Below are 25379 nucleotides of genomic sequence, written 5' to 3' on the forward strand. Positions count from 1 at the left end.
AAGAGGCCGCGGATGCACAAGATATGGCAGACGGTGGTTGGCCCGGCCGGCTAGACCGCATTGTAGCACACTGAGCTTCCCACTGCAACTTATGCTTCATGTCCATGTGCCGGTTCATGCATGAAGTACTCAAACTATGTATTTTTTGGCCTCTACTTAGCTTTTGCTGACAAATGTTACAGATAACACGAGTTGGGTCATCTTTATCGATCTGAAAAAATGCCCAGGCTATGCAAGGCTTAGCACTCATGCGACCTGAAGAGCCACCACGACTTGTGGTGAGAGGCAGAGTTGTGTTTGAGGATGCAGTTGTTGACGTGCTTCCAGTACTACGTCTCTGTCCAGGAAGGCGCAACCTGACCTCGTCGTCACTAGCATCTTCCTCCACCTCCTCTGCTGACCTCATCTCTTGGCTGACTGTGGGTTGACAGTAAGTGGGATCTACGACCTCATCATCATCACCCTGTGCGTTATCACACCCGTCGTCCTCAGAGCCAACCTGTTCCTGCCCTGACAAAAAACTAAAGTTGTCGCTCCAATCAGGTATTTGAGTCTTATCATCGTCTTCCTCATTGTCTCCACCAACAGGAGTTACAGTTTGGGAATGAGGGTCTACATTATGGTCAGAACCTTCTGCGTCTGGTCCTGGATCCGACTCATAAAGATTCTGGGCATCAGTGCAGATCATTTCCTCGTCTGGATTCACAGAAGCGCTGGAGTCGACCTCTGATTCCCAGGCTATAGTATGAGTAAACAGCTCTGCAGACTCAACCATCTGTTCTACCTCATACTCAGACGGGCAGCTGGAGATTTGGGAGCTGTGAGGAAGCAAGTGCGATTTGGGTGACACCTTTGAGGACTGGAGTATTTGTGATGTTGAAGTTGATGTGGAGGAGAGCCCACTTAAAGGAGCACTTGATATCCGTTGAAGCACCTGCTGTTTTTGTGCCTCATCTGGAATTTGTAGCGATTGGCATGGCCGTAAGAAAGGGATCTTATCACATTGTCCGCTAAAAGAAGTAGACATTTTAGTTTGGCTGGAAGATGGTCTTTCTTCTGCACCTACCCCACGGACACAACCTTTTTTCCCCTTCCCAACACGCCTATTCCCCTTTCCACCAGCAGCAGGCCTTTTTCCACTCATTTTGGTGGTTAACTAATTCACAACTCTGGAGTTGTTTGCACAAAAAAACAATGGATGGTAACCGAGCAGAGCTGAGTGGCCAAACTGTGGTATTAGGCCAAAACTATTGGCTGGGTTAGATGCAGAAAAAAATTATTTTTAATTTGCAACCTGATGGAGGTCAGTATAGATGGACTAATAGACCAAGTCCCACACACCGCTAGAAGCCCAAATATTTTTTCAGAGCTAGATGCAGAAAATTTTTTTATTCAATTTGCAACCTGATGGAGGTCAGTATAGATGGACTAATAGACCAAGTCCCACACACTGCTAGAAGCCCAAATATTTTTTCAGAGCTAGATGCAGAAAAAAATTATTTTTAATTTGCAACCTGATGGAGGTCAGTATAGATGGACTAATAGACCAAGTCCCACACACTGCTAGAAGCCCAAATATTTTTTCAGAGCTAGATGCAGAAAAAAATTATTTATAATTTGCAACCTGATGGAGGTCAGTATAGATGGACTAATAGAACAAGTCCCACACGCTGCTAGAAGCCCAGATATTTTTTCAGAGATAAATGAAGAAAAAAATTATTTTTAATTTGCAACCTGATGGAGGTCAGTATAGATGGACTAATAGACCAAGTCCCACACACTGCTAGAAGCCCAAATATTTTTTCATAGCTAGATGCAGAAAAAAATTATTTTTAATTTGCAACCTGATGGAGGTCTGTATAGATGGACTAATAGACCAAGTCCCACACAAAGCTAGAAGCCCAAATATTTTTTCAGAGCTAGATGCAGAAAAAAATTATATTCAATTTGCAACCTGCTGGAGGTCAGTATAGAAGGACTAATAGAACAAGTCCCACACACTGCTAGAAGCCCAAATATTTTTTCAGAGCTAAATGAAGAAAAAAATTATTTTTAATTTGCAACCTGATGGAGGTCAGTATAGATGGACTAATAGACCAAGTCCCACACACTGCTAGAAGCCCAAATATTTTTTCAGAGCTAGATGCAGAAAAAAATTATATTCAGTTTGCAACCTGATGGAGGTCAGTATAGATGGACTAATAGAATGATGCTATGCCCAAAAGATTTTACTTCACTAGGTGCAGTAAAAAAATTGGTATTCTATACACAGGTGGTATATCTTGCAACACAGATAGGCTACTCCACTGACTAACACACTCTGCAATAGGCCAAAAAGGATTAGCTTTGCTAGATTCAGCCAAATGCTGTGAAAAAAACTTGCACAGCACTGGCACAGACCTGCCTGGCAAAAACTGATAGGAACTCATGTAACCTAGTCCTGAAAAGGACTCCAATTACAATTAGTCTTTACTCCCACAATCTATCTATTTAAGAGCACAGACCTGCCTGATAAAAGTCGTAGGAAATGCTGTAACCTAGTCCTTAAAAGGACTGCAATCACAACTATTCCCTACTCCCAAGCTATCTGTATATTTGTGCGAAAATTGGCTTGAAATTAACAAGGTATAGCGCACACAGCAACAGCGGTGCCGTCTAACACGCAGCTGCAGCAGTGAGAAAATGGTGGCGACGGGGAAAATGGCTTGGTCTTATAGGGCAAGGACATGTGACATACACTGCCAATCACACATGCCCTTGCTTGTGTGAAAAAAAGCACTTCGCTCCGTGTGTGCGCTGCTGATAGGCTGACAGATTGCACCTCCCCACTGCAAATGCGGGATAGAGAAAAAAAAATGGAGATCTTCATTGTTCCTGCAGAGATCCATCCCCTGCCCCTCCCCCCGCCCCGCTGTACACTCAAACTGCGTATTAACATTAATTTTCATCATTACTGAGAAAAAATCCAGTTATGATTTTGGTGCACGAACAGTTATCGAACATAACCTCGAACAGCCGAATTTTTCTCAAATTGTTCGTGTTCGCCGACCGGCTCGAACACCGCCCAAAACAGCTCGAATTTGAGATTGGCGAACAGTTCGAGTAGAACAACGCTCATCTCTACTTATAAGGTTGTTCTTCTGTCTTATTTAGATTAAACTGTGTTGATGAAGTATTGACATGTTTTTAATCTACACATTTAGAAATTTAGTTCTTGAGCTGAGATTTCTGGTGCCAACGATGAAGGACCGAGTTCTGTTTCTTTACATACATGTCCGTACACAAGATTTTAAAGGTTTAGCTGCAAACTTTTAACTAAGTTGGTATTATTTAAATGTAACATTTAGATCAGAAAAATTATATTATAATATCAAGAAAATATCAAGGAAATTTGTTTTCCAACAATGTCAATGTTTTGTAAAGAAAAAAATAACATTTACAAACAGAGAGAATTTAATTAAAGTTAGGGCTCATGCACACAATCGTATAAATTGGGCAGGTACTATCTGTGGTTTTGACGGATAGCCCTTGTACCCATGTTATTCTCTGGGGCTGTGCACATTCCTGATTTTTTTCTTCGACCTAAAGGCCAACATGCAAGTGCACAATTTGACTTGGGGTACTCGCCCATTCAAGTCAATGGGTCTGTGTATAAAATTGGACCGCACTTGGATGACAACTGTGTGCCGTCCGACTTTCACAAACTGACAGAATGGAGGTGGAGAAACTTTTTTTTTATTTATTTTTCTGTCCACCTCCGAGAAAATGGGATCACACTCGGATCACTCTCTAATCAGAGTAGGATTAGCACAATCGGATTGATTTTATCGGATGGAGCGAAATCGGTCGTCTGTATGAGCCTTTACTGGAAATGGCATACCAATCATTTTTGATGTAGAACATGTTGTACACTTTAAAACACTGACACATTCATATTTTATAATAAAGTATACAAAAAAGGTGTCTGATGACTAGAAACTTGGCACGTTGTGCTTTTAACATTTTTAACTCCATACCTACTATAGACACTGTGTGAAAGTTTTTATAAATGGACAATAAATTCTCTCTTGTCAAACAAGACTGAAGCCTCAGAATAAAATGTGTAACCTTAATTCTACTCCAATCCAAGCAGTGAGAGACTAGAAGAAGGCAGGAATGATCAGCCAAGCAGCAGCTGCAGCCGGCACAGATACAGCATCTATAGCACAGAGCCTCCTGCCTCCTGTCCTCCAGCCTCCACATGCCTCTCATTGTCACCATGCTCCCCTGCCTGTCCCTCCTCTGGAGCAGCCAGTGACGTCAGCAGTTTGGCCGGTGCCCTCTTTGCAGCCAGCAGGAGGAGAAGGAGAGAAAGCAGAGAAGAAAAAAGGCAAAGAAAGGAGAGGAAGGAGGGAGGGAGTTATGCAAAGACGGAGGTCACTGGGTAACAGTTCTCTTCTGTCCTGGAGCAAGGAGCAGCCAGCAGCATCTCAGTCCAGGGAAACAAGTGGGGGACGCGGAGGAAGGAGGCAGAGAACAGCTCTAGCTCCTAAAGAAGGCATCAACTAAGCCTGCTCCACCTGCTCTCTGCCCACAGCCCTGCACTCACTTTCCTGGCAGTTCGCTTGGCATCAGTCTACAGTGCCTCCTTCTCCCTGCACTGCATCCTAGCCTCTTCTCATTGCCTTTCTGCCGATCCTGGGTGGGGGTCATGGCTTCTTCTGCCAGCGGGATGGAGGAGGTCCGCTCCTCGGTGCTCACCCCTCTGAAGCTGGTGGGACTTGTGTGCATCTTCCTGGCCCTGTGTCTGGACATCGGAGCCGTTCTGAGCCCAGCCTGGGTGACGGCGGACAACCAGTACTACCTGTCCCTATGGGAGTCTTGTAAGAAACTAGGCAACGACTGGAAGTGTGATACCACCCTGCAGAGCGGTGAGCTACTCCTCCAGCTACCTACACACCAGACAGCAGCCCCCGGAGATACACTAGCTGCTTCTGACACTTGCTATACTTTCCCCTGCTCTTCTGGGGTCTCGTCTTACTCTTCTGCAAATCACACTCCATACTTTTGGTTATTGCTTGTTATAGGAGCTTCACCATAAGCTGACAACATCCAGATAACAAGGGTGCAATGTCTTGTATGCAGAAAGTTGCACACTGTGCTTAAGTTAGGCTGTCTTATCAGACAAATGCTATACTTTCCCCTGCTCTTCTGGGGTCACATCTTACTCTTCTGAAGATCACACTCCACCCCAGGCTGGGTATACTTATGGGTATTACTTGCTATAGGAGCTGCACCATAAGCTGACGATATCCAGATAACAAGGGTGCAATGTTTTTTATGCAGAAAGTTCCAAACTGTGTCTCACTTAGGCTATCTTATGTGACACTTGCTATACTTTCCCCTGCTCTTCTGGGGTCTCATCCTACTCTTCTGCAGATCTCACTCCACACCAGGCTAGGTATACTTCTTGGTATTGCAGGTTATAGGAGCTGCACCATAAGCTGACAACATCCAGATAACAAGGGTGCAAGACTGTGCCTAAGTTAGGCTGTCTTATGTCTGTGAAGTATGCTGGAGGTGGTGTCAGTCTGTTCTCTTTGTCCACTGAATTGTTATTATTTCTCTTATGATACATGTAACATGCTGAGATCAAACAGTTCCAGGGTGTGTATTATCACAACACATCTACATTGACCTGACATTCATTTGTCACATGCTTCTAACCATGATATTGTAAATATAAGTTTTTGAGAAAAGTGTAATATGCCCACCACACAGCATTCCTTCAATTAGTTGGATGGCCACAATCTGTAACAGTATCACATGCCTGTATATAATACCCTCAATCCACTGGCTCCGCATCACACTCATGTGGATATGCTGTGGTACTCAAATCTTTTTCCAGGCTGGAATCTTCTTTGTGTATCATCTAACATTCGATTGTTTATTTCCTGTCACAATGATAAATTTCACTTCCCGGAATCTATTGATAAATTGTGTTTTTCCATGTAGTTATTTTGTGGCAGACTGTTGTATGTAGTCCAAGTGATTGTATTAACAATATTATTTGTCTGATCTATCCTTAAATTCTTATTTAGATGAGATGATTCATCAGCCAGGTACAGCAGGTCCCCTAGTGAATTTAGAGCCAGTGGCACAACATAGTAAAATGCTCTTCCATGCAGCATAAGCCATCATCATTACATGTTATGGAGAATATGATTCTTACAATAAAATAACAAAAGTGCTTATTTTCTTCTAGTAAAGCAAATGCATTCATTATACATGAATCCTGAGTGTAACCAGGCTGCCATTAGTGCTGGATTTATCTATCAGTTGCACATTCACTCAGAGGGTTTAGCTCTACTCTATACATTGGCAATGGTTCCTTCTGCATCTGCTCCTGCATCATTAGTTTTTATAGAAGACTCATAATATACATTATGTTTATTATGCTCAGCAAAACGCAGAATTAAAATTTTTTATCTCATCCAACTGTCTTCTAAGTTAGTACTGCCAAGCCCATCACTATATTTCTCACTCATAGTCATTGAATATTTGATTTCCCTTTTTTTATATATATTTATCTTTTAATATGTAGCTTTTTGTTTTCTCCAAAAATAGGTTCCATATTTGTTACTTGGCTTATTGATAGTGTAAGGGTTTTAAGTGTTGTTTTTCTGTGCAATTTTAAAGCTTGGCTACAGCATTTACTTGATTATGGATTCTACGTACAGAAAATTCTCCTTATCAAGTGTCATCTGTTGTCCCACTTCATTGACTCTCTGTTATAATATCCATGGTCTCTAGATGCATTTTCTCTTTACTTGAGATGGGAAAGGACTTAAAAAGAAGTATTTGCATTTGATAGCAGCTGCATTTTTTCGCAGGCGTGTTTGAGGGATTGTGTAAGACTGTATGTGAATAAGTTGAGAGGCCATGACAAAGCTTGTTGTGGAGAATACAAGGTGCCTCATGCTATTTCTAAAGGCTCAATTCATGTCAGCTGTCTGCTTTTTGTGCTGGCAAACAAAGGAATTGCTAGACAATATGAAAGTGCTTCTTTTTCACACACTTAATAAGAAACAGATGTGATTTTATCCACACCCCTGTATATTAGTACTCATCTTTTTGTCGTTCACTTCCGTGAAACTTTACACAAGTAGCTTTGTTTTTGGGCTAAGAAATATATTGGACATTTCAAGGTCATTAGAAAAAACATTTTTTTCTTGAGTAAATGAATAATTATGCCTGAACAGACCTTTTATGTCTGACATCTGTGGCTTTCTAAAAGGTGCATAAAGGGGCAGTTGTGGGGTTTTTATGCCCCCACTCAGCTCCATTTTATCCTAATGATATGAGAAAAAAATGGCAGCGCTAAAGAAAATTTGCCCTGCGTAACTTTCCAAAATAAAGAATGATTGTGGTTAATCTGAGGATGAAAATGGAATTAAACAGCTAGAGACATACCAAACCCAGCGCTGTCCTTACTATGGTTACCACAGTGTATTTCCTTTCTTATTGAACCAAAGCTCCTCATGTGGTAGCACTGAGAACGGTCACATATTTGTCAGCTGGATTCTGTTCAAGTTCTCATACAGTAATTGAATCCGTTTGAGTGGTGTTTTGTGCAAGTTGTTTTCCCATTTGGTATGCTGTGGAATAACGTCCTAAAACCAGCTATGTGAAGGCAGATTCCTGTGGCTGCTCTGCAAACACAGCTCAAGCCATCCTGGTTGCAAGTAAGCACTTTAAATATTTAGTATGTGCAGACCATGCCAGGTTTTTATTGTAACAATATGTCGCAGAAGACAAAAATAAATAAATAGTATAGCTACTTTGTATATAAAATGGCCTGCTGAATTCGAAGGAAAAAAGGAGGTCTAAGGTAGCAAAGAGTTCAAAGCAAAAGGCAGATAATATTGGTGATAGGATAGAAAATAGCTATATTCTGTAGCAAGATAAATAAAAAAAACTTAGCATAAAAAAGGGCAGCTGTATTTACCAATACAGGTCACAAATCTAATGCACTTACAGGATGCAGCAGCAAACCTTGATAAAGGCAGATGCAACATAAGTACAAAATCCTGATGAAACAACCACTCACAACCTACCAGTTCATGGAGGGGGTGGTTGTCTATCAATAGAATTTCATACAGATGTGGCTTGTACAGGGCGTCAGTCACCCATGAGTAGTGCACAGTATCTGGCTTACAGCCTATTAATGACGCCCATACTATTAGATTAGGTGGGATACCCAGCACTATATTAATTAGTGCAGCCCACAGGGACAGGCACCCTAGTTTACAAGGACAACATTGATGGACTTTGCTGCATCCTGCATAAAAATGGAAAAAAAATGTGCAGTAAAATATAATATACATGAGGTATTAATCGATATTTTGGACAAAATACACAAGCTCGCAACGCACGTCAGGGGTCCTCATTGTCTTATGAGTCCCTATACTAAATTCAAAGGCAAAAACACAACATAAGGACACAAAAAATGTAAAAGACATAGCAGAAAAAAGAACAGCTGTATTTACTAACACAGATCACAAAACTAATGCACTGTCAGGATTAGTGTTGAGCCACCCCCATAGTGTTCGGGTTCGGTTCGGTTCGTCGAACACCGGGATGTTCGAGGAACTGTTCGTCGAACTGTTCGTCGAACACCTTAGAACACCGTCGAACACCGTTAAAACCAATGGCAGGCAAACAAAAACACATAGAAACACATAGAAAACACCTGCAAAGGTGTCCAAAAGCTGACAAACTGCTCAGAAGACACTCTCTTTAAAAAAGCCGGCCGGCAAATTCAGCAGCGGCATACACCGGTACCTGACAATTTAGACAAGAAGGAATATAGCATCACACATAGATTAGATACATAGAAACATGTCAGTCACACATATAAGAAGCACAGTGACAGTGTTGGTTACTGCACTTGTCATTTAGTGTAAAGGATTTATTAAAAAAAATATTAGTGTTTTCATGCACCATCTCTTTAAAAAAGCCGGCCGGCAATTCAGCATCTGTACCCGACAATTTAGAACAGAAAGAATAGAGCTTCACACATAGATTAGATAGATAGAAACATGTCAGTCACATATATAATAAGTACAGTGATAGTGTTGGTTACTGTACTTGTCATTTAGTATTAAAATAAAGGATTTATTATTAAAAAAATTGGCGTGGGGTTCCCCTTAATTTTAGTCTCTAGCGGAGGTTAAGCAGACGGCTGGGGCAGATGTTTGAAGCCTGGGAAGGGGGTAATACCCACGGAGCTTCCCAGGCTACTAATATCAGCCCCCAGCTGAATACATAGCCTTTACTAGCTATTAAAATGGGGGACCCCCCCAAAAAAATGACGTGGGGTCCCCTCTAATTTAATAGCTAGCAAAGACTAGGCAGACAGCTGGGGGCTGATATTAATAGCCCAGGAAGGGAGCCATGAATATTGGCCCCCTCCCAGGCTAGAAACACCAGCCGTCAGCCGCCCCAGAAATGGCGCATTCATAGGATGCGCCAATTCTGGCACTTAGCCTCGCTCTTCCACGCTGCCCTGGTGCGGTGGCAGGGGGTAATAGGGTTGGGGTTGATGTCAGCTTATAATGCCAGCTGACATCAAGCCCAGGTTAGTAATGGAGAGGCGTCTATAAGACAGCCCCATTACTAACCCCATAGTAAAAGTTAAAAAAAACACAAACACCCAGAATAAAGTCCTTTAATTGAAATAAAGACACAATCCTTTATTGTTCTAAATTAAACCATACTTACCATCACGCCCATTCCAGCTGAAGCCAACGATCTCCTGCAATAAAAGAAAAATAATAAAGCAACCTCATCCTTACCTTTCCATGGTTCCCACGACAGCTTCAGCTCTGCTACATCGAGATGACAGGCTGGACCGCAGCAGAACGCTGCCATCCAGCCTCTCATCCCGCAGACACTGAGAAGCGCAGGCTTGCTTGCGCTGCTCAGCGTCTCTCTGTGACGACATCCAGATGAGCCGAGTTCATGTCCAATGAACTCGGCTCACCTCATGCACGTCACTGACAGCGTGGGAAAATTCTCACGCTGAAGCGCTGAATGCAGGAGAATTTTCCCACGCTGTCAGTGACGTGCAGGAGGTGAGCTGAGTTCATTGGACATGAGCTCACCTCATGCACATCACTGACAGCGTGGGAGAATTCTCCTGCACTCAGCACTTCAGCGTGAGAATTTTCCCACGCTGTCAGTGACGTGCATGAGGTGAGCCGAGTTCATTGGACATGACCTCGGCTCATCTGGATGCCGTCACAGCGAGACAGTGAGGAGCGCAAGCATGCCTGCGCTTCTCAGTGTCTGCGGGATGACAGACTGGATGGCAGCGTTCTGCTGCGGTCCAGCCTGTCATCTCGATGTAGCAGAGCTGAAGCTGTCGTGGGAACCATGGAAAGGTAAGGATGAGGTTGGTTTATTATTTTTCTTTTATTGCAGGAGATCGTTGGCTTCAGCTGGAATGGGTGTGATGGTAAGTATGGTTTAATTTAGAACAATAAAGAATTGTGTCTTTTTTTCAATTAAAGGACTTTATTCTGGGTGTTGTGTTTTTTTAAAATACTTTACTAGAAATTCATGGCGGTCATGTCTAATACTGGCGTGACCCCATGAATTTTGGGCTTGGGGCCAGCTGATAATACCAAGCTGGCCCTAACCCCTTTATTACCCAGTGAGCCACCGCACCAGGGCCCTGGATGAGTTGGGTACAGCGCCAGAAGATGGCGCTTCTATGAACGCGCCATTTTCCGGGGTGGCTGCGGACTGCAATTTGTAGCGGGGGGGGGCCCAGAAAGCTTGGGCCTCCCTGCGCTGCAGATTCCAGCCCCCAGCTGCCTAGTTGTACCTGGCTGGACACAAAAATAGGGCGAAGCCCCACGTACTTTTTTTTTTAATTATTTCATGAAATACATGAAATAATTAAGAAAAAAAGGCCTTCCCTATATTGTTGTGTCCGGCCAGGTACAAATAGGCAGCTGGTGGATGGGGGCAGCCCTGTTCCTGCCTGCTGTACCTGGCTGGACACAAATATAGTGCGAAGCCCCACTTCAATTTTTTTAAATTATTTCAGGAAATTCATGAAATAATTTAAAAAAAATTGACGTGGGGCTTCGCACTATATTTGTGTCCAGCCAGGTACAGCAGGCAGGAACGGGCTGCCCCCAACCACCAGCTGCCTATTTGTACCTGGCCGGACACAACAATATAGGGAAGCCCTTTTTTTCTTAATTATTTCATGAAATAATTTAAAGAAAATTGACGTGGGGCTTCGCCCTGTTTTTGTGTCCAGCCAGGTACAACTAGGCAGCTGGGGGCTGGAATCCGCAGCGCAGGGAGGCCCAAGCTTTCTGGGCCCCCCCCCGCTGCAAATTGCAGTCCGCAGCCACCCCGGAAAATGGCGCGTTCATAGAAGCGCCATCTTCTGGCGCTGTACCCAACTCATCCAGGGCCCTGATGCGGTGGCTCACTGGGTAATAAAGGGGTTAGGGCCAGCTTGGCATTATCAGCTGGCCCTAAGCCCGAAATTCATGGGGTCACGCCAATATTAGACATGACCACCATGAATTTCTAGTAAAGTATTTAAAAAAAACACAACACCCAGAAAAAAGTCCTTTAATTGAAATAAACACACAATTCTTTATTGTTCTAAATTAAACCATACTTACCATCACGCCCATTCCAGCTGAAGCCAACGATCTCCTGAAATAAAAGAAAAATAATAAAGCAACCTCATCCTTACCTTTCCATGGTTCCCATGACAGCTTCAGCTCTGCTACATCGAGATGACAGGCTGGACCGCAGCAGAACGCTGCCATCCAGCCTCTCATCCCGCAGACACTGAGAAGCGCAGGCTTGCTTGCGCTCCACAGTGTCTCTCTGTGAGGGCATCCAGATGAGCCGAGTTAATGTCCAATGAACTCGGCTCACCTCATGCACGTCACTGACAGCGTGGGAAAATTCTCCTGCACTCAGCGCTTCAGCGTGGGAGAATTCTCACGCTGAAGCGCTGAGTGCAGGAGAATTCTCCCACGCTGTCAGTGAAGTGCAGGAGGTGAGCTGAGTTCATTGGACATGAGCTCACCTTATGCATGTCACTGACAGCGTGGGAGAATTCTCCTGCACTCACCGCTTCAGCGTGAGAATTTTCCCACGCTGTCAGTGATGTGCATGAGGTGAGCCGAGTTCATTGGACATGAACTCGGCTCATCTGGATGTCGTCACAGAGAGACGCTGAGCAGCGCAAGCAAGCCTGCGCTTCTCAGTGTCTGCGGGATGAGAGGCTGGATGGCAGCGTTCTGCTGCGGTCCAGCCTGTCATCTCGATGTAGCAGAGCTGAAGCTGTCGTGGGAACCATGGAAAGGTAAGGATGAGGTTGCTTTATTATTTTTCTTTTATTGCAGGAGATCGTTGGCTTCAGCTGGAATGGGCGTGACAGTAAGTATGGTTTAATTTAGAACAATAAAGGATTGTGTCTTTATTTCAATTAAAGGACTTTATTCTGGGTGTTTGTGTTTTTTTTAACTTTGACTATGGGGTTAGTAATGGGGGTGTCTTATAGACGCCTCTCCATTACTAACCTGGGCTTGATGTCAGCTGGCATTATAAGCTGACATCAACCCCAACCCTATTACCCCCTGCCACCGCACCAGGGCAGCGTGGAAGAGCGAGGCTAAGTGCAAGAATTGGCGCATCCTATGAATGCGCCATTTCTGGGGCGGCTGACGGCTGGTGTTTCTAGCCTGGGAGGGGGCCAATATTCATGGCTCCCTTCCTGGGCTATTAATATCAGCCCCCAGCTGTCTGCCTAGCCTTTGCTAGCTATTAAATTAGGGGGGACCCCACGTCATTTTTTTTGGGGTGTCCCCCATTTTAATAGCTAGTAAAGGCTATGTATTCAGCTGGGGGCTGATATTAGTAGCCTGGGAAGCTCCGTGGGTATTACCCCCTTCCCAGGCTTCAAACATCTGCCCCAGCCGTCTGCTTAACCTCCGCTAGAGCCTAAAATTAAGGGGAACCCCACGCCAATTTTTTTAATAATAAATCCTTTATTTTAATACTAAATGACAAGTACAGTAACCAACACTATCACTGTACTTCATATATATGTGACTGACATGTTTCTATCTATCTAATCTATGTGTGAAGCTCTATTCTGTCTGTTATAAATTGTCGGGTACAGATGCTGAATTGCCGGCCGGCTTTTTTAAAGAGACGGTGCATGAAAACACTATTATTTTTTTTGATAAATCCTTTACGCTAAATGACAAGTACAGTAAGCAGCACTTTCACTGTACTTCGTATATATGTGGCTGACATATTTATATCTATCTAATCTATGTGTGAAGCTCTATTCTTTCGGTTCTAAATTGTCGGGTACAGGTGTATGCCGCTGCTGAATTGCCGGCTTTTCATGTTTCACTGTTGGCACTGTTCCCATCGATTTGGGCAATCACTGTAATGCCACAACCACCATGGCTGTGGCATTACAGTGAGTGGCAGACAATCCCTGCATGATTGGTGCTCTAAATAGCGCCAGACATGCAGGACACGCTTTTGGTGCACGAACAGTTATCGAACATAACCTCGAACAGCCGAATTTTTTGCAAATCGTTCGGGTTCGTCGAACAACTCGAACACCGCCCAAAACAGCTCGAATTTGAGATTGGCGAACAGTTCTAGTCGAACACCGCTCATCTCTAGTCAGGATGCAGCGGTCACACTTGATGAAGGTGCAGGCAACACAGGTGCAAACTACTGACGCTGCGTGCCCACTATGCGTTTTTCAAGCATTTCTGCCGCGGAATTTCCACAGCGAAAACGCTTAAAAACGCTTGGTAATACGTGCCCCATGGTCCCCAATGATAATCCGCATGTGTTGTGCACATGCTGCGGAAATTTCCGCTGCGGATTATCATTGCGGAAAAATACGTAGCATGTCCATCAATTTTGCGGACACGCAGCGTAATCGTCGCCATTGACTTGCATTGGACCGCGTGACATCCGCATCACTGCATCTGCACAAGCGGATATCACACGGTTCAATGTGCGGATGGTACCCAGGTCTGGAGGAGAGGAGACTCTCCTCCAGACCTGGGTACCATAGAAACTGTAAAAAAAAGAATTTAAAATAAAAAATAAAAATTATACTCACCTTTCGATGTCCTCCTGGTGTTTTCTCCCCTCCGTCTGGTCTGCTGTATGGGTCGCGGTGTTGTGAAGGACCTGCCATGACGTCATTGAGTCATGTGACCTGTCACATGCCTCAGTGACGTCACCGCAGGTCCTTCACACCACCGCGAGCCGCCCAAGACACCGGACGTAGCAGAGAAAACACCGGGAGGACATCGGAATGTGAGCATAATCTTTATTTTTTGCCATTCTTATTCTTTTTTTTTTAACTAACTTGGTCACACTACTATAAATCCATGCTGGTTGCATGGATTTATAGCGTGTGGACAAGTTGTCAAGCACTTTTCCAAGTGATGCTAAAATCGCTTGGAAAAGCGCTTGATAACCCGCATGCAGAAATGCATGCAAAAACGCTTGACAAACGCTTCTACCTGGTGGGAAAAACACATGTAAAAACCGCATGCATTTTTCCTGCCAGGGAGAAGCAGAAAAAATATTCAGCATTTCTGCATCATGGGCACTTAGCCTGAGGGAACACCTACTCACACACTAGCAGTTCATGGAGGGGGTGGTTGCCTAGTATTAGAATTGCACTCAGATAGGCTTGCATAGGGCACCAGTGACACAGATGTAGTGCACAGTGTCTGGATTACAGCATATTAGTGACACCCATACTATTAGATTAGGCAGCTGCATCCTGTAAGTGCATTGGTTTTGTGACCTGTGTTAGCAAAAACGGCTCTGTCTTAGGAAGATAAATAAATTCCGAAAAGGAAACCAAAAAAATGGACTACTCCTTTGCCAATGTGCAGCAAAATTTCATCTCAACAGTCACAAAGCCTTTGGAATGGATACTTTAGTAGACCTTAGTAGATATCCAGGGGCTTGCAACCACTGCTGGGACTGGTACTGCTTCATCTTTTTTTCTTTAGATGGTTAGGTAGGTAGATGTCTATAAGTTATCAGTAGGATCCTGCACATCAATAATTAATATGGATAGACATTCAATTGAATATATGTGTAGTTGCTTGTGGTTTCCCCAGTGACAAAAGTTGAGCTCCCGAGTTAGAAAAGCAGGAATTCTTTTTGACCTGTCTTCATGAGAAAACTTGTTTCCTATGACCCGGTGACATGCTATGACTGGCTAATAAATTGCCAGCTATATATGTTTGCCATATGTATAGCATATATAACTATCTTGGTGGCATCTTATGACTTATCATTTATATATATAGTCAGTTATATATGCTGGCAAATGTACAGCAAATATAACTAGCAACATGGAACTAGGGCTAGAGTCAGATGACCTTTGTAAAAATTGGACTTGACTGGTTATGTCTTTGCTAGCTCTGTTCACTTGTCCGCCTTATGGATGGGTGCAGGGTCCGTAACATAGACCGGAACAGTACTTCACACTTCAGGTCTGCGTGGAAGATCACTCATAAGCTAAAATTTGTCCATATGATGTGTGTGCTGACTGTTGCACACACGGACAATAGACGGACTGCAAATACACCCATCTGAAGAAGGCCTGTGGGTCACAATGGTGGAACCTTGTAAATTTAATGCTTTGTGCATATTCTTTTGGCAATTTAAATCTAAGATTTTCCGAAATGTTTCAGAATCTTGAAAACACCCTTTAAGCATAGAATCTACTGTGCAATACAGTTTTATGTCTAGAACATACCAGGTTTGTTATCATCGTCTATATTTCCCGACATTTCATAGCTCATTGAGCTTCATTGGCCGTCTTTAGCTAGTTTGAATAGCTAGTTATGTTGCGACATAGCAAATCATAGTTTTTTTAAATTCTAGTTGTAAAATGGGCTTTGTTTTACAGTAGCAGCATTTTTGATGAAATTTTAAGAAATCTCCTGTATGTGTGGCAACATATCCACAGAGTAAATTCACCTGCCCTGTAGATTTCATATGCAATGCAAAGGATAATATTAGGAGATTACCTGCAAGATTTTCTCAATTATATTAGCAGCATAAATCCAACATGGGAACATATCTTGAATGTGAAGGCTTTTCTGAAATGAGTGAAGTCATGATTTGCTGATCAAACAGAGCTGAATTTTCTTTTTAAATGATTTTTTCATACCATTGTCATATGTTGGTGGGTTAAGTAGCTTTGCCCTTAACCCCATGAGAAGTTACAATGATTGCATTATCTCTTTATGACTTGTGCTACCTGACCAATTAATACATTGACAAACTTTGCATCAATACATCTGTAACATCCACATTCTCCCAGGGTGCTTTACATGGCGTAAAAATACGTCTACTGATAATATTGTCATCATTAACATACATTAACATTAACATACATATTCAGTTGACGTGCCCTAAGCTTGAATAATAACTTGAAATTAATAATGCAAAGTTTCTCAAACATTGTTCTTTTATGTCAGCTTAGCAATTAAAAATCAACATTTAGATTTCAGACTCCCGGCTAGTGGCAAATTAAAAAGAGCAACAATGTTTCAAAAGAGATATAAAAAAATGGTCTTGCTGGCCGATACAGTATCTATCTATCTATCTATCTATCTATCTATCTATCTATCTATCTATCTATCTATCTATCTATCTATCTAATGGTACCACTTTAGGCAACTATTATAATGGCTAGACAGAAACTAGATTTGTGTTGGTGATATACCGCTCTAGATTTCCTTGCCTGAGTATACTTATGGCACACATTACAGATTTTAAAACTAGTTAAAATCAATCTTGAAAATAGTGAAACACTGAATTAAAAAGTATAGTGTAAAGTTGGGAATATTGATGAGCACCAGAGCTCGTTACTTGAGTTTGCCGAGGGTGCTTGGGTATGCTCTGAGTATCACGGGTGCTTGAGTGAGATGTTCGAGTCCCCCGCAGCCGCATGTTTCATGGCTGTTAGATAGCTACAAAACATGCGGGGATTGTCCATGGTTTTCAGGCAATCCCTGCATGTTTTATGGCTGTCTAACGGCCACGAAACATGCGGCCGTTAGGACTCGAACATGTCACTCGAGCACCCGCGATACTCGGTGCATACCCGAGCACCCTCGGCAAACTCGAGTAACGAGCACTTGCGCTCATCACTAGCTGGGAACTTACACTATAATTGACTGAGTAACTCACAGCCTCTCTCTGAGAGTAGATTTACACGAGCATATAAAAAATAGTTCAGAATTTATCCAGATAACCTGAGGGTGAGGCTAGAAATGGACAATTTTTTATCATGATTTTACAATTTGACCGATCAAGCAGCAGGTGCTGTCTAAAGCAAGACATTGGGTTGCATACAACTAAGTGCACTTAGAATGAATATCGACCCTAAAGATTTTGTTACAGAAACTTCTGGAAAGAAAATTGCTCCATTCATCTGAATAGGGTTGTTTCAAACAGATGGGATAGTTAAAGAACTTTCAGGCAGACTTGAGCTGTCCATAGAGTACATAATTGGCCAGTCATTTGAATGACTGCCATGTAAAACTACATTTTCCTTGCAATGACCCCTGCAGAAATACTGTCTGGGTAGAGAAGTACAGTGGATTCTCCACATAGGATTAGTAGGGATGGAGTACCTTTTACAAGATTTGGCGTCTTTGCCTTAAAGGGGTATTCCCATCTCCAAGATCCTATCCCAAAATGTAGTAGGTGTAATAATAATATTAGGAAATACCTCCAATTAAAAATGTAGTATAGTTCTGATTCGCTATGTCGCTTACCCCAAGTGCGGGGCATTACAGTAGATTAGGGATTATTATTATTATTATTTATTGGGATCCATGGTTACGACCAGTATCAGGTATCTGTCACTATATGAGTTGTCGTAAGCATGGATACATGGTGGTGCTACTGCTAGTGCTTTGCTGCTACCTGTTGATCGATTTCTATGGGGCATCAATTTCTGTCATGCATCTTAAGCAACATTATGAGGTGCAGTAGTGTGTAGACAGAGGTGAATGCACATCTCCAACTTTTGGAGATTAAATAGAAATAATCTATGTATAATATTTAATTATATGAAATTCACATATGTGTACATTTTTTGGAAAATTTTCCACTTTCCATATAGAAGTAAACCACATGCTGCCATAACAGAGTCAAACATGTTGTATCAATTACAAGTTGTTTGTTTTCGTGAGTAGCTTGCTGGGATCCGCATGTGTAGTCCTCATCCATCACAGTTTATGATATATCAAGGCTCGCATTATTTCTTTTTAATAATACCTATTCTTCTCAAATTTGGTCAGAAAACCATTTATTTTCTAGATTGTCTTTGTGATGTAAATGGTATTTCACTCCATTGAGGCTGCTGATCTGTTGGTCACGCGTTCACAAGTTCCATTGTGTGATCACAGAGCAGTAACAATCCCTGTGACTTTGTACGTTCAGAGAGTAACACTTTACACTGACAGGTCTGCGAAATAGCTTACTCCTGGCAAAACTAACACACAGGGGGACAGAGCCAGGCTGTTCTGAGCCGAGTCTGGTGCGAGTCATGTGATACATCCACCAGTCTCGCACTAAGAGGTTTTTACTAGGAACTTACAGGAATAGGATTTACTTTTTTAATGTTTATTGTTACTCAATTATTTAGCGCCATCATATTCCATTGCGCTTTACAGACATCAGAACCACTGTCCCTATTGGGCAGACAATCTAAATTCCCTATAAATAAGTCTTTGGAGTGAAACATACTCAAACACGCGAAGAACATACAAACTCCTTGCAGATGTTGTCCATGGTGGGATTTGAACCCAGGATCCCTCCGTGCTGTAACCTGTATGAATATGGATTTGTCGTTATTAATGTGATTGTGTACAAATCTCGCGGCCACTTATAAGTTTTAGATTTTAAGTGGCCTCGAGTTTTGTACACAACCACATTATTAAGGACAAATCCATATTCATACAGGTTACAGCACGGTGGGGTCCTGGGTTCAAATCCACCAAGGACAACATCTGCAAGGAGTTTGTATGTTCTCCCCGTGTTTGTGTAGGTTTTTTCAGGTACTGTTGTTTAAACCAAGATGACTGGGAAATGAAAGTATATATTTTAACCTAAAAAAACAATATAATACTCAAGTAGGAATTCTACTAGCCCCTTCACTATTGTCTGAATACTGTATATGCATACATAACTGATGCATTACAATAATGTGCCTGCGATAACTCACTAAATACAGCATACGTTCACTTTAAAGTATAATGTTTTCCAGATTTCTATAAAAAATATTTGTCAAGGTAAAACAACATAAAACATTTTTGTATTACAGGGAATCTGTCACCACTTTGGAGTTATCAGACCTCTACTATGGACATACAGGTTATAGAAAAGTAAATCTATACATACCTGTATGGCCCATAGTAGAGGTCTGATTGCAGAGAAATCTATCTTTATAAACTCGGTTTTTCACAGGCTTGGCATCCCCTGGACGCCAAACAATCCTGGCCTCTCTGCTTATTATTCCTCCAAATCCCCGCCTATGTGCTTAGTCACCATATTCCTCCCCTTCCCTGCACGTCATAGGGCTCTGTGACGCGCACTGTGCTCCCTCTTGTGCTGGGCATGCGCAAAGCACCGCTCACATAGAGCGCGCTTGGCTTCCTCCCGGCCCCGTCTGCCTGTGCTCTGCGCCGCAGAGTTCTATTGTGCAGGCGCCGGGGGGGCACTGTCACTTCCCGCTGCCTGCGCAATAAAAACCTGCAGCGCAGTGAACAGGCAGACGGGGCCGGGATGAAGCAAAGCGCGTTCTATGTGACCCTCACTTTGCGCATGCCCAGTAAGTCATGGAGCACAGTGCACATCACAGGGCCTGTCACAGGGTCCTGTGACGTGCAGGGGAGGGGGAATATGGTAACTAAGCATATAGGCGGCGATTTAGGGGAATAATAAGCACATAGGCGGGGATTTCTTGGCGTCCCCCGAATGTCAAGCCTGTGAAAAGCGGAGTTTATTAAAATAGATTTCTCTGCAATCAAACCTCTACTATGGGCCATACAGGTATGTATAGATTTACTTTTCTATACCCTGTATGTCCATAGTAGTAACTCCAAAGTGGTGACAGATTCCCTTTAAAGCCCTCATATTGCCCCCCTGTAAAAAAAAGTGTGAATCATGATAATATGTTACTAAAGTTTGGCAAGAGATTGCAATCACTATTAAAGGGGTTGTCCACTACTTTATATCCCTCCCCCCAATGTATGCCCCCAGGGCCCCTAAGACTTCTTGTAAATACCTTCTGTTGCTGATAATGCCTGTGAGCGGCGCTATCACTGGCCGCTCATAGGCGTCACGTGACCCCCGGCTGCAGCCGGCTCTGACATCCGCTGATGTCACGACGAGTGCTGGCAGCAGTCGGGGGTCTCTGTCTTCCTAGTTCCACGGTGGATGCCAGGCTGTGGGCAGGGTTACCCCCCCATCACACCCGGCATCCACCGCGCGCTCTGCCTCTCCCCATTCACACCCGGCATCCACTGCACGCTCTGCCTCTCCCCATTCATTGGGAAAGCGCGCGGTGGATGCCGGGTGTGACGCGGGGGGTGACCCCGCCCACAACCCAGCAGCCACCGCGTGGACCCCAGCGCTGAGTCATGCCTCGCTTGTCGTGATGTCAGCGCGGGGTCACGTGATGCCTGTGAGCGGCCAACAGGAAACCCTCTAAGTTCAATGTTTAAATTAATAGCATATTGCAAAAGAGTAATACTACTCATATTTCAGAAAATTTGATTTTTATATTATTGGTAATATTCTTCTTACATGTACCAATATTTTTGGAATGTTTCAAAAACTCATTTCCTTCTAAAAATGTTTCATCAATTGTTCGTTTTTAAAGTCCTGTTTATAAAGTCTTCTGTGCAACTAGTTTGTTTATTTATTTATTTAGTTTACACACTTATCTAGCGCCATTAATTCCACAGTGCTTTACAGACACTATGGGCACTGTCCCCATTGGGGCTCACAGTCTAAATTCCTTATCAGTATGTCTTTGGAGTGTGGGAGGAAACCCATGCTAACACGGGGAGAACATACAAACTCCTTGCAGATGTTGTCCTTGGTGGGATTTGAACCAAGGACCCGAGCTCTGCAGTGCTAACCACTAAGCCACCATGCCGCCCCTAGTTGTTAGACAATTCTTAGTTAATCAATATAAAACTATGTGAAACTATGAAAGTCTTCAAGTGTTCTGCAATGAATAAGCGACTTTTTGTTAAAAAATAAATTGTAGCAAAACTTTGGTCCGTTAAGGTCGAAGATCTGATTATTTATAGATCCCCACAATAGTGTTAGTTTAACAGCATGTTAAAAAAAAATCCTAACATAGAAAAATATTATAAATGAACTAATGCAAAAAAAATAGTAAAAGAAAATACAGTAGTTAAAGATGTAACATGATTTCTCTGTTTCTTTACAGAGACATTGTGAGCATCATATGACTAAATCATAAATTATGAACATGCATACAATACTGTTGTACAGTTCAATACTTGCACTAACACTATCCATTTTCTCAGTAGTTAGTAGTTTACTAGGTATGACTGAGCAAAAAAGAAAGCCATTTAAAGGGGTTTTTCAGTTTCAGAAAACCCCTGTCACACGACTTCAGTTTGTTTTAAAAATACAACTGTGCTTTACTCCCTTTCCATGGGTCCAGCACTGAGTCTCCTCTGCTGCTGCCCGTGTCTGTTATTGGATGCAGTGCTGACATCACCTCGATAGCACTACAGCCAAAAACTAATCTAAGCTGCTTTTCCCTAGTTGAAGACATGAGACACTCTGACCCGTTGTACTCACTGATTGGCTGCCCTGGTGTTAATGTGATGTCAGCGCTGCAGACAATAAGAGATAACAGCAGCAGTGTCAAAGTCTCAGTGCTGGACCCAGTGGAGGGTGAGTAAAGGACAGATTATTTTTTAAAGCAAACTGCAGTTGGGGGAGAAGTATTTTCTGAAACTGGAAAACCCTGTAAAAATATTTGTATATATTGTAGCAAAGTTAGGTAGGCTAGGGTTAATTCCTAGCTCTACAGGCTCTGATTATATTTGCACCTGGCTGGCTCTGCATATAACCAGGTGAGGTGTTCACACTAGTCATCTGGGGGAAGCTGGTCAGAGTGGATTGTATTGGAGTTGGAGAGAGAGACAAACCAGAATCTCTCTGAGAAGGGACTGCACAGGCCATGTGCCTCAAGCTGTAAGTATCAGTGGTTGCTATGGGCAATAGCTGTTGTGTTTGACCAAACTGGGACTATTTTGTTTAGTTAGCACCTAGACAAGACTAGGAATTTTGTGTTTATTGTTTTGTTTTTCGTTGCTGTGCAACCAGTGAAAATAAATGTCACATTGTTTTAAACCAAGAAACCAGTGCCTGTGTGAACCCTACCTAATGCCTACCTGAGAACGTGAATCCCTACAATTGGTGGATGATATGCGGGTGTGAAGTCCCAGAGACCACAGTCGATTGCAGTGTAAAAATTGAAAGTCCTGGGTAAAGGCAGCTACAGCATTGTGAATACAGTCTGAAAGTATGGAGGAGTATTTTAAGCAATTAGACCAACAGCAGCAGTTTCAGAAGCAGCAACAGCAGCAGATAAAGCAGGTTCAAAAACAGCATCAGCAGCAGATGGCTTTCCTGGCAGAAAATGTCCGGGTCAAGGAAATGACAGCACCCACCAGCCAAAGTGAAGGTATCCAGGTGAGGCGAATGGTATGGGAGACCTTACAGAACATGACTATGAAGGACAATGTCAAGGCTTTCCTGACTGTATTTGAGAGGGTGTCTGATAGAGAGAAACTGCCCCCAGAGCAATGGGCAGAGGTCCTAACTAGGTTCCCTACTCAGGAACCGAAGAAAGCGTACTATGACCTTGCCCTGCTGGATGCCAACACTTACGCATGTGCTAGTCCCTAGAAAGGGGGTGGGGGGAAGGTGTATCTATGGAGATGCAAAGAACTATCCCATGGCCCAAGTTGAAATACATACAGACTGTGGTTCCGTGTCCCTCAAATAGGTGTGGTCAAGGACTTGTTGCCTGCTATTCTTATCGGTCGAGATTTTACTTTGTTCTGGAACTTATGGGCTAAATGAGGTTCTCCAGGAGACGGGAGCCGAAAATCCGTTTACGCAAGGGGCTAGGCATAATGATTTGTTGTGGAACCAAAGTGAAGGGACAGGTAAAAGAGCGCCTCCTCAAAAACCAAGAGGAAAAATCCAAGGGGTATAATCGGCCGGCTCAAGTGAGACAATTTAAGCCTGGGGATCCAGTACTGGTGTTAGTTCCCATAGGGGAGAGCAAGTTATGCTTGGTCTATACAGCTATTGCTAATTAGTATGCATGGCAGAGTGTCCTAGTCATATTACTATAAAATAAAATAATGATGACATTACCACAAGCTCCAAAGTTATATGCATAATGCAGATGAATTAAAGAAAAAAAGCCAACTCAATTTTATAGCAATATTTGTTTTTCAATGATACCCCAATGCTCCTGTTAGCAAACTAGGGGTATAATTTCTGAATCTTTGGGTCTAATATGTAAATTAAACCCCCTTTTCCTTCGTGATTATTTATCTGCACATCCACCGGTAAAATCATGAACTTCAAAAATGATTCTTTTTTAATTTATTACATATATCAAACAATTATTATTATTTAGCTTGCTATTATAAATGTACACATATGTAGCTCATCACTAATTATATGGGTTCCCATATGATTGGTCTTATTTATTTTAAAAGGTTTTCCCATGATTTTTGTGATTAACTACAATTAAAGGCGCACTGCATGCCAGAAGCGCGTCAGTTTTTCTTTTTTATGGGATCACTTTTTTATTGTTTTTGAAACAAAGATTCATGATTTTACCAGTGGATTTGCCGACAATCCCACTGTTTCTTCATTATTGCTGTCAATGACCAACAGGATCTGGCACCCATGGTTTCGAGGCTAAGAGAATTATCATTATTATCAAATTATAAAATGTATTAATCTTTCATTTTTTTGCATGTAAATTTAATATTGAAGTCAGTCCCGTAATATGTTGGTTTCTACTAACACCCGTAAACGACACTAACTCTGCCATAGCAGAACAGGAAGATCTTGGCTTCGATTTATATGCAGACTTGTATGTCCCCAAGGCAACAGATTGCAAACAAACACTAGGACAGTTTTATGCAAATTGTCTAATTTTTAAAGACTCAAATTTGACTTAAAATGTGCCAAGTTTAACACACTGGGTCATGCTATTTGATAAATGGGGAGCATACATAGGCTAAGTTTACCCCCCCTCCATTAGTTGGCTTACTTTGTGCCAGGAATTTGCTCCAAAAGTTTTTTGTGTTTTTGTACCATGGCACATTCAGATTTAGTCATGCTCTTTACTGAAGTATTGCACCCCTTTCACATGAGACTGCACAGTCTTGTTGGGAGACACACAAGAATGTAGTGCAAGGCATGTTTTAAGAGTTTTTTGGCCAACTTGCTCCAGAATTAAAGGGGTTGTTTACTACTTGGGCAGCCCCTTCTTGAAGTAAATGTTTGGCCCCGATAAAATAAAAAAGTCCATACTCACCTCCCTTGATAGCGGTGTTAGCACTCGCGGTCCCGGGGCTTTTATGCGGTTGTTGTGACACGTGACCCCGGCACCCAATCAGTGCTGGCGTCACTGTCTCCACCTTCGGACAAATCGAAGATGAAGAGGAAGTCTGTGCTGTGGCTCATCTCTGACTTCCTCTTCTTGTTCAATCCGTACATAGGCGGGGACAGCGACGCCAGCGCTGATTGGGCGCCGGCATCACGTGTTACAGCAACAGCACAGGAACCTTGAGGAGAGCGAGTGCCGACACTTCAGGAACGGCACCAGCAACGGAGGTGAGTATAAGCTTTTTATTTTATTGGGGGCACACGTGGGGTATGAGAAGTTGTCCAAGCAGTGGACAACTTCTATATGTTACCTTTAACATGGTAAATCTATAAACTGAATTGATACTGCAGCTATATTGCCTTCCATCTGTCCACAACTGTCCTTTGCACAAAAGAACACAACGTGTTTGATGCATTTTCTGAGGAAACTGCTATCTCTATCACATTGGAAAATTGTAGACAAGTAGCAATTAATGTTATAATTTTAATAGTTTGAAGATTAGTTTGCCATGATTTCCAGATTTTACTGTTTCATAAACCTGCATTTTAGTATATGTATGCTTCCATAATTAAAACAAGCAAAACTTAGT

At 42.7% G+C, this 25379-nt stretch overlaps 1 protein-coding gene across 1 annotated transcript in view; it reads left to right on the forward strand.

Annotated features, from left to right (window-relative positions):
• The first annotated feature begins 4140 nt into the window (after positions 1-4140).
• Positions 4141-25379, forward strand: part of TMEM47 (transmembrane protein 47) — a 212598-nt gene continuing 191359 nt past the window's right edge. Inside the window, exon 1 of the mRNA XM_073664713.1 lies at positions 4141-4910. Within this exon, the coding sequence (XP_073520814.1) occupies positions 4691-4910 (220 nt within the window). The 5' untranslated portion in view covers positions 4141-4690. The remainder of the gene's footprint in view (positions 4911-25379) is intronic.

Source organism: Phyllobates terribilis, unplaced genomic scaffold (assembly GCF_046119375.1).
Source record: "Phyllobates terribilis strain yellow unplaced genomic scaffold, ASM4611937v1 Scaffold_2__4_contigs__length_985480577, whole genome shotgun sequence".
NCBI lineage: Eukaryota > Metazoa > Chordata > Amphibia > Anura > Dendrobatidae > Phyllobates > Phyllobates terribilis.